The sequence below is a fragment of the Micromys minutus genome, assembly GCF_963924665.1.
Source record: "Micromys minutus genome assembly, chromosome: 1".
NCBI lineage: Eukaryota > Metazoa > Chordata > Mammalia > Rodentia > Muridae > Micromys > Micromys minutus.
In genome coordinates, this window is record NC_137969.1 from 215,616,001 (window position 1) to 215,626,968 (window position 10,968).

At 43.9% G+C, this 10,968-nt stretch overlaps 1 protein-coding gene across 28 annotated transcripts in view; it reads right to left on the bottom strand.

The window, feature by feature from the left end:
* Positions 1-10,762, bottom strand: part of TRIM9 (tripartite motif containing 9) — a gene marked incomplete at both ends in the record, with an annotated part of 98,096 nt that extends 87,334 nt beyond the window's left edge. For 26 of the 28 annotated variants that reach the window (XM_080931638.1, XM_080931633.1, XM_080931625.1 and 23 more), the window contains one exon: positions 9,926-10,747. In XM_080931638.1, the coding sequence (XP_080787764.1) occupies positions 9,926-10,747 (822 nt within the window). Of the gene's footprint in view, positions 1-9,925 lie in introns of all 28 variants that reach the window. The other 2 variants (XM_080931639.1, XM_080931634.1) reach the window with 1 other exon arrangement.
* Between the last annotated feature and the right edge of the window lie 206 nt (positions 10,763-10,968).

Below are 10,968 nucleotides of genomic sequence, written 5' to 3' on the forward strand. Positions count from 1 at the left end.
CCCTAATAGTCTAATTATACACACACACCAAAGGATTATTTTCAACACGTTTCTTTACAATTTATTATTAGTGAGTTTTTAATTGATATACCTTTTATGTGTCTGTATGAAAATTTTCTTGGGTTAAAGAAGCTCATGGGAGGAAAAGTTTAAGCTTCGCAGATAAGGATGTAAAAAGAAATTGACAGTATAGATTGGATTTCTGAGTATGGGTTTGAACACATATTTATATTTTCAAAAATGCACTCATAAATATTTTGGATGCAGACACAAAGTACACATGGGACCCTTTCATTTCTAAAATCCCTTTAAGTCTTTTATGTTATCCTTTTCTGTAAATTTTAAGGTGTGTTGTTTCATTAGAAGAGGTCTGTGTCTGAGCTAACAGGTCACCCAGCTCTGGCAGGGAGGCAGGCTGGACCCCTCAGGACTTAATCTTAGCTGTAGCTTACAGGACACTCAACAAACCTCCTTTCCCCTTGCCGTGTATTTTCCTCATGTAATGGATTTTGTCACGAGGAAACTTAGGAGAAAAATGACTTTTAATTCCTTGACAATATTTACACTTGAGAAGTAAGGGACTCCAGCTGCTGGTTAAGATTTTGGGGTCTGGGAGACCACAGCATTGTGCTTCTTAGGGCGCTGCAGTTCCTGCTTTTCCGGAGGTAAGGAAACAGAGTTGGTGCGAGGGCTGGGGAATCAGATGACTTAGGTTCAAAGTCTGCCTCTGCCACTTCCAGTTGGTGTGATTTCATAACATTCCTGTATTCTTTCTCATAGGAAGTTAGGTAGCTTATAAAAGTTAAAACACACACACACACACACACACACACACACACACACACACACACATACACACACACACACACACACACACACACACACACACACACACACACACACAAAGCAAAGCAAAACAAAACACCCTAAATACCAAAGGACTGCAAATGGCTTCTACAGTGACTTGCATATATTAAGCATTTAGTACATTTGAACAGAAAGTGTTAAACACAAGTTTTAAATTTTGATGATCATTGGCAGGCTAATCTATAAACTTAAAATGCTGGGATTGTGTTGGTAGTAATTAATCTTCTTGCCATTTTTCTCTTCATTAAGTAAATTGTTATCTAATATCCACTAAGTACAAAATGTGAGTGGGGACAAAGATAAAATCAGAAAAAAGAATCCAGTACAAGACACCCAGATGACAGTTACTTAATGGAGAGCGCTCATTTGTAGAATGCTGAGCTGGGAATGCTGGGAAGAAGGAGGAACTGAAGGCAGGGCTGTGGAGATTCGAGAGATCAGACCAGCAAGGCCAAGGGCAGGGACATGACCAGGTCTGTCTCAAACACCCAGGAGGTAAAAACATGACGTAGAAGAGTTTCTAAAGTCATTAAGAAGAAAAGGGGAAATTTTTTTAAGATCAAAAACACTGAAGAATATTCTTACCTTTTCAGCTTAACAATCATATCAAAGTTAAGAGAATGCTCTGTCTATATTTCTCTTTTGTAGAGACTGAAGGTGCAGGGTTACCTTTGCAAGGATGGTGGAACACCCAGTTCTGGGGGGAGGACATGGGCCTGGCAAGAATGCAGAGCCAGTTCACTCAAGCTGCATTTAGTTGGGGATGTCAAAGTCTGGCCTAAGAAGGTGGTGGAAAGCAAACCCAGTGGGTAGGAAGAGAGCTGGAAAGTCAGAAGGCCAGATGGGGGCAGGAAGCTTAAGTGACTCACAGAACTGTGACCAGGCCAATACCTTGCAGTTTCAGAAGTTTCACCCAGAAGGGTGAAAGATGACAAACCCAGGGCCAAACAAAAATACTGTGCTCTTGTCTAGGATACATCTGCAGAAGAAAGGGAACTGCCGGCTACTACAGGTTGGCTTGAGCAGCTGTGATAAGTGTGTGTGTGTGTGTGTGTGTGCAGATACCCTTGGAGGTCAGAAGACAGTATCAGACTCCCCTAGAGCAGTGGTTTTCAAACCTTCCTAATGTTGTGAGCCTTTAATACAGTTCCTCGTGGTTTATGGTTGTGATAAGTAAAATTTTATGAAGTAGTTTGTTGCTACGTCATAACTATAGTTGTGATGATGTTGTGAACTATGTAATCAGATAATGTCAGCATCAGAATATTTGCTATGTGACCCCTGTTCGAGACCCACAGGTTGAAAACCACTGCCCTCAAGCCAAGCAACCATGGGTGTGAGTACTGAGCACTGAGTTTAGGTTCCCTGGAGGAGAGCTGTATCTGCTCCTAACCACTGAGTTTTCTCTGCAGCCCTCTCTCTTTTTAATGCTGCCCCTTCTCAAATCAAAAGCATTTTTAAAATAATATTTATACTTAATATAGTTTAGAGAGAAACTAAGTTAAACTTACAGTTGTCACCATGTATATAAAGCCTAACAGCAGTCGGAGAAGATGTGTTAGTTTTTATCACACGGCCTTAGACGTCTAATGCCTATGATCATCTTAAGGAACTATGGTGTATATAACAGCAAAGAAGTGTGTGTCCAGATCCCTATATATAAATATTACAAAATCAGGCAGTTCTTTACCTCTGACTCTTGGTATTTAAAGACTAACAGATTTAACTCAACATTTACTTAAGAATTAACATAATATGTGTGGAGGGGTTTAGATATTCTATTCTGCATAGACAAACAAACAATGCAAAACCAGCCAAACGCACAAACCTGGACAAGTACTATTACCTTTAACCAAGATTTTGACTAATAGCTGACCTAACAATGTTTCCTAAATATTTTAGCCACTCGAAAGAAAATGTTTCCAAAAGTTGAATAAGCTTGAAGTGCTGGGCTTGCAACAAGAGGCTGGTTTATTGCTGACATGGTATTCCCTCTTCTCTACCTATCCTATTCTGAGGGATAGAAACCAAGACTCTCCGTAGATGTTCCAAGCTCTGTACCATGCCAAACCCCACATATACAGTGTGTTTTTATGCACATGTACATCCTAGGTAAATTTTAGTTTCTAAATTAGAAGGAGATTAATGACAATTGTAAAAGATGATAGTTATAACAATATATAGTGAATGTGATGTGTGTAGGGTTTCTTTCTCTCTCAAAATATATTTTATTTGTGGTTCTTGTGATGGTGTGTGCTATACCTAGACGATGATCTGCACCAAGGTGGATGATGTGGGCTCTGTGACATCATGTGGAATCCTACGGACGGGTTACTTGAACGCAAACATTGCCATCCTGTAGCAGTGCATCTGATAAAGGACCAAACAACTGAGGCTGTGCAAGGGATGCTTTGTGAGCCACATCCTGTGCGGGACAGACCAGAATGGTACAAGAGTTCACCATGCCACCCAGAATGGCCAGCATACTAAAAGTTAGAAATTGTTTACTTTTGGAAATTTCCATTTAATAACTCTGACTTCAGTAATTGAAACCACAGAAGGTGAAAATGTGGGCTAAGGAAGATAACCATATGGACTTATGATATGGTAAAACACAGCGGGAACCATCAGGGGTGTTCAGAATGGAGAGTTCCAAACTTATTTATCTATGCAAAGTTACTGAGAATATGGTTTAGGAAATTCTTGAGGATAGGTCAGTGGGGCTGGAGAGGTGACTCGAGCATTCAGAGCACTTGTTGCTTTAGCAGGGATCTGGAGTTCAGTTCCCAGCATCTATATCTGATGGCTCACAACTGCCTATAAATCCAGCTCCAAGAGATCTAGAACACTAGTTTGTTCTCCATGGAGCGTTAACATGCATGTGTGTAACACACACACACACACACACACACACACACACACACACTTGTGTGCACATGCACACATAAAAATTCTGGATTTTTATGCATAACAGGAGGTTTCTTGCCTTTGAAAAAATGTTTATAACTGGCAGAAAGTTGATTACTGATCCAGTATGTTCAGGAGACGGTCCTTTAAGAAAGCAGCAACTGGACACATGTGGATATTTAGAGTTCTTTTAAATAAAGCCTCCCTTGGAGGTGTTTGCTAACAATAAAAGCAGCCAAAGAAATCAACTAGTAGGAAGGAGCAGGTAGATTTAATGCTATTTTTGCTTTGCCAAACCATCACTGTCTTGATATTTGTATACAGCATTGGAATGCAGCCTTGTACAAAGAGTGTTCCAGAGACATCATCTGGAATTAAAAACAATTAGAATCCTCAATGAGAATGGCCCAGTGTTTTTAGAATCATACATATTTGTAACTCGGGATTTCTCAGTTTGAAAGTGGCAGGCAAAACATCACAAAGCACTAAAGAGAAAAATGGGACCAAGATACTGACGAGCTGAGGCATTAGTCGCTCACTGAGATTTGGAAATTGTTGGCGCAGCATTTCGTGGTCCAGGCTGATGAGTACAGTGAACTCTGGCATGCCGAGCTCATCCCCCCACAAGGCAGATTTTGTTTACTTTCCACGAAATCTTCCTACATCACCTTGTTACAACCAGAAGTCGCTGATAAAGTTGATCTTAAAATGATATTAAATGTTGTGCTATTTCACATCTTAGTTTCACATGAATGGATGCCAAAGTTATAGGCTGAGCATCTCTAGTTTGTAAGTCTAAAATCTGAATATACCTCAAAAGCCAAACTGGTTTTAGCTTGTGCATGACACCGGAAGTGGCCAGTTCCTGCCCATCCTCGGTGAGTCTCCATCACTGTGCTGGTGCAAAAGTCTGTATTAAATGGCCCACGGGCTATTTAAATAAAATGTGTACGGAAACGAACAAAACTTTCAGGTTTAAATGTGAATCCCATCCTAAGATACCTTACTATACATATGCAAATATTCCAAGATCTGCCCTCCCCCCAAAATCTGAAACACTTTAAGTATTTCAGAGAAGAGATAAATTGAAGGCCTGCACAGTGTCACCCAAATGACACTTTCATAGGTGAGAAATGTGCTGATAGTCACAACTGCGTGTGTGCAGCATCACTAGTTACCAAACAACAGATGCTAAGACAGTGTCTCTCACTTCAGAAGCCGAAACTGATAGCTTGTAAACAGTTACAGTGCTTTATCCAAATACTTTTCAAATACCTTCTTTGCATCCTTTTGGTGACAGAAAGAGGTGAGACTTGCTTGTCTAGGGAGTAAGTAGCCTGTCAGTTTGGGAGCCTGAAGCCCCTGTCCTCTAGCTTCTTCACTGTGGTCATTCTTAAAAGGTTCTAAACTTTATTGCTACAAAGTTGCAAATAAAGAGAACCACAATACAACACACACACACACACACAGGAAAGGAAAAAAACTTTGAAAAGAGTTCGACGTGGTGGTACACGCCTTTTACCCCAGCACTGGGAGGGAGAGACAGGATGGTCTCTGTGTGTTCTAGGACAGCTTTGTCTACATAGTGAATGCTAATACAGTCAGAGCTACACAGTGAAACCCTGTCTCAAAATAATAATAATAATATAATGATAATGATAGTACTAATAATGTAACACACCAAAATTAATCAGACCCTCAACGTCATTATAACTTAGGAAACTTCTCCACTGTTAGAATGAACACTTGAGACAGAATGTTGGACTTTACATTAAACTTGCCATTTTGGTTTTGAATATATTTCATATACTTATCTACTCCCCTAAACCAAAATATCCATGCTAGAAATAGAAGTAGAAAAACAGAATGCAGGTAAACAGGTAATGGACACAAGTTATGAAAGGAGATATTGTGCCTCAATTCAAGGAGGACTATTCTCTGCTCAGGAACAGTGTCCTAAGACCTTTAAGAATGTTTATATCACACACACACACACACACACACACACACACACACACACACTGTTCTACATCTATTTCGAGTAAAGTACTAGAAAGGAAAGAGGCACACATGTAAGCTACTAAGCACAGTGATCACAAGAACATATATTGTAATGCACTAATAAATAACTAGCAGGATGCTATTTTACAAGCATCATCTGTGACATTTTACATACAACTGCTACAACTAAGCAGATTTTTTTCCAGCATAGTTTAGAAATAAAAGTGTAATCAACTGATGGCTTATTTTTAAATGATTACATTATAAATCTTAATTTTAAAAAAGAAGGAATTTGGTTGGAGGTTAGGGTAGAAGGATCGGGAGTTCAAAGTAATCTTTGGCTACATGGCTAGTTAGAGGGCAGCCTGGGCTACTTAAGACTCAATCTCAAAACACCAAAGTTAATTAATTTGAAAGTAAAGTCATTTGAAAGGCCACTCTAGACTAGATCAGGATGAATAGCACATGTTTAGGGTAGAAAAGAAAATCTTTGCTTGGCAGCTCAGACATGAAGGAAAGCTTAGGAGACATTTACTGATTCAGTGATTGGTAAACCATCAAGAATTTAAGACTATGGCGACTCTTGGGAACTGCTAAAAATCACAAAGTGATGTCCGGCAGTGGTGGTGCACACTCCTTTAATCCCAGAACTCAGGAGGCAGAGGCAAGCAGATTTCTGTAAGTTTGAGGCTAGCCCCATCTTCAAAGCAAGGTCTAGGACAGCCAGGGCACTTACACAAAGAAACCCTGTCTCAAAAACAAACAAACAAACAAATAACAAAACAAAAAACAAGCCAAAAATTATTACAAGGTGAGTATGATAGTAATTCTAAATGCTTATTTCAAAATGTCGGCAAACCTCTTTTGTGTTGCAAGGGTTTTTTTTCAGCATGACTTTGAAGAAAGGAATAGCATAAATGCTGATGTACAATAAGACTGCTACTAAATATTTGGTTTGGATTATTATTTTATGCATTGGCTATGGATTTTGAAGGTCATAAATATCTAAAAAGTTAACTTGGTAAACTGATGATAAATTTTAACCACTATTAGAACTACTGGAAAATGACTTTGCCTTGCACGTGCAAGTTAATGACCTGTGCCTAACAAATATTTGTTCACAGGATTTTCTTTAGAAGTAGAAATGGTTACTATCACAGAACATGAATGAAACCATTCATAACTGAGCACCCAGACTCTGAGAGAAGGAGGTATAGTCTGGTGCTCTCCTGTGTCCTGAAGGTCATAGCGATTCTGGCCCAGGAGCATTTTCAGAGACAGGAAAACTAGGACCAGCTGGGACAGTGCAGCAGTACCATAGCCGCTCATTATAAACGAAGTTAAGGAGCACTGCTCAGTGCTTTTCAAGGAAGTTAAGGAGCACTGCTCAGTGCAATTCCAAGGAAGTTAAGGAGCACTGCTCAGTGCTTCTCAAGGAAGTTAAGGAGCACTGCTCAGTGCAATTCCAAGGAAGTTAAGGAGCACTGCTCAGTGCTTTTCAAGGAAGTTAAGGAGCACTGCTCAGTGCTTTTCAAGGAAGTTAAGGAGCACTGCTCAGTGCTTTTCAAGGAAGTTAAGGAGCACTGCTCAGTGCAATTCCAAGGAAGTTAAGGAGCACTGCTCAGTGCTTTTCAAGGAAGTTAAGGAGCACTGCTCAGTGCAATTCCAAGGAAGTTAAGGAGCACTGCTCAGTGCTTCTCAAGGAAGTTAAGGAGCACTGCTCAGTGCAATTCCAAGGAAGTTAAGGAGCACTGCTCAGTGCTTTTCAAGGAAGTTAAGGAGCACTGCTCAGTGCTTTTCAAGGAAGTTAAGGAGCACTGCTCAGTGCTTTTCCAAGGAAGTTAAGGAGCACTGCTCAGTGCTTTTCAAGGAAGTTAAGGAGCACCGCTCAGTGCTTTTCAAGGAAGTTAAGGAGCACTGCTCAGTGCTTTTCCAAGGACTGAATATTGGAATCTATCATCCTCCCACTCAGCTTTTCCAGACCGTTTGGTTACTCTGATCTTGTCTGGACAGAATGAAACCGATTTATTTTTCTGGAAAAGAAAATGTGGTAAAATCCAGACATGGTCTTCTGGCTATCTTATTCCATTCCTCATGGTTTTTAAAGAAGATATAAAAATTTCAACCATGATGTCTATCCACAATTTCCACTATCAGGCTTAACCAATGGCTCAACATTTCAATTTTAGATGGGCTTGGCAGAGATCTGAAGGTTTCTTTTGGTCTTTGTGGATAGAGTGTGGGCTTTTCTTTATGAACTCATAGTTCATACCAGTCCTAATGAGCATTTGCACTAAGTCTTTGCCCAGGCAAGGGGGATTAATTTCTTAGATACTTTAGAGAAATTCAACTATCAACCAACTACGCCCAAATTGTAGTTATGAGTTTGAATGAGGAATCATAATATGAAGAAAATGTGCCTGAGAATTTTTTTTTTAATTTTCAAAATTAAATGTTATTTTTAAAAGGTTTTTTTTGAAGAGCTAGGCATGGTAGCACATGCCTTAAGTCCTTGTCACTTGGGAGACAGGGGAAGAGATAAGAATGTCCCCCCAATGATTGCTGAAAATGCTGGCATTTGCTGCCTTTTTTTGTCTCCAGGCATTATTGCTGTCCCAATCTTAAATGCAGAGTGGGCATCTCTCACAGTTAGCTTCTCTAGAGTCAGGAAGGCAGGCAAACTAGTGGGGACACAGCTGAGGGGTACAAGGCCATTCCACTGCCTATCCTTGGACAGATGACCCTGTGGCGTAAACACAAACACTGGGCAGCCCCCTCCCCAGTAAATGGAATACTTGAAAAGTAAAATTGAGTCCTTCTAAACAACATAGACATGTTATTCAAAACAGCTCTTTCCTCACAAAGCTTATCTTTTTGTTTTTATGTGTTGGGGGAAGGAGCAATGGCTAAGTACAAAGCCAGCATAATTAACATGTGGCATGTTATCATGGTGATAAATACTTCTGAAAGAAAACAGGGAACAAAGGGTTGTCTGAAGCAAGCGGTCATCATAGCTTCCATCTGGCTGAACTCACATCTGAACAAAGTCGACGAGGTAAGGGAGGGTCACTCTGTCTAGGCACTGGGGAAGAGAATTTTCAGGAAAGACCACCCAAATGCAAAGGCTTAGGCCAAAGGCAGGCCCTGGGCATTGGCTGAGAACAGCAAGAAACACAGAAGCAGAGAGTCAGGGTCAATCAGCGGAAGAAGACAAGAGGAACACGTCAAGTACTCTTTGCTAGAATGTTCTAAGGAAGGTCTGAGAATCACTAGAAGCCATCAGAATAGAGGAGCCCCATGACAACATGTTAATGGAATCCTTTTTCGGTATCCTGAGGAGAGGTCCTATCAAAGGGGACCCAAAAGATAATTTTGCTAACAGGTGTCTCAAAGTTTACAAGCAGCTACTGAAAGGGAAAAGGTTTGAACCCTGGTGGAATAAGGGTTTGGGGGAAAGGACGATTTCAGTACACGACCACTCAAAAAACTCTAGTCCTTCTGCCCCAACCTTAGGTCTCCCTCCTCCGAGGGTTAAGGCCCAGACTTTATGCCTAGGACCACAGGAGTTCTGGGCATCTGGACCTGCTTCTCTTCCAGCTGGAGCGTCAGGTCCAGCTCAGAGCCGACTCATCAGTATTCCATCCACGGAATCTCTCCCCACCCCCGCTGTGCATCAGGGCTTCTGTCTCCCTCTCTGAGGCAGTCCCCTGAGGTCTACCCGACCCCACCGCCCCCACCTGCCCTAGTCTCCCAGGCCCTCCGCCTACCCTATACCAGCGCATGCCCGGAGGCCTCTGCCACCCGCGCGCCTCCGCCAAGCCAAATAGGCTTTGCCCTAAGGTGGTGGCGACCACAGATAGGCTGCAGACTGAAGAGGGGGCGGCCTGGGCACAGCTCACAGGCAGAATGCCTGGGGAGGAAAACCCATTGTAAGGTATTCCTGCAACAGCTCTCAGGAGACATTCAACTTCCCTGCATCGCCTCAAATGTCCCCGGAGCCTCCTGCAATGCACCACATCGCAAGGCAGACGCCTAAGGCACTTGCACTGCGCCCCCACTGGGATGCGCTGTCACCCCAAGAGGGAATGAGTGCTGCAAATCTGGAGGACCCAGGGCGCGGGGAGTCAGGGGTGGGTTGCATAGGACTCACCTTGTGCAATTTCCACATAGCCCCCAAAGCCTTGACTTCGTGGCTGGAGTGTTTGCCCTCCTCCAGGCACTGGTAGCACACCGGCATCTTGCATTGCACGCAGTACATGCTGTGGTTCTCCAGCTCATGGTCGGTGCAGGTGGAGACCTTGCGCGGGCTCAGCCGTCGGCTTACGCGGCCCTGGGCTGGGGGCACCAGACGGTGTTTGGCTAGGGGACCCCGCGGTGGGTGGCAGCGTAGACGGCAAGGGTCGCAGTAGAAGACGTCGCACTGTTCACACATGACCGTGGCTTCCTTGGGCGCCTTCTCGCAGAGCTGGCACTTGAGGGCCGCGGCTTTGCTCTGTTGGTAGCGGTCGATGACCCCTTCCAGGACGCGGTTCTTGGGGAAGCCGCGGAGCCCCCGGTCATCTAAAATGAGGCTGCGGTGGCACTGGGGACAGGTAATGCAGGAGTTGCGGGGCACAGGAGCCAAAGCCGGTGACAGGTGGGTGGGCGGTGGCGGCATAGCCGGGGGGAAAACGCGGACGCCGTTGGGCGACTTCTGGCACGGGGTAGTGGGGGCGCTGGCGAAACCTCCGTAGGAGCCATAGCCGCTGTCCGCCTCGCTGTACAAGCTCATCTTGTCCAGGTCCAGATAGTCATAGTCGGAAACCCCAGAGCCCGAGGCCCGGCGGCTCTGGGGGGACTCGGACTCCGGGGTCTGCACCAGGATGTTGCGGGCGCACGCCTGACATAAATTGTGAGAGCAGGGCAGGATGATGGGCTCCCGATAGAAGGAGCCACACACAGGGCATTTTAACTCTTCTTCCATCTCTTCCATGGGGACCTGGATGGAAGCGAGGCAGCAGTGGCTGCGGCAGAGGAGTCCTGACCTGGCGAAGCAGCCGATGGGCCTGCGGTGGCCAGCACCTTGGCCAGCGGCGGCGGTGGTGGCGCCTTCCCGCGTCGCCTAGGCACCGACTCTCCAGGACGCGCTCTCTCTGAGAGCCGCGGAGCCTCCGCGCTGCACGCCAGCCCGGGCCCGCCCCCTTCCCCCTGCTA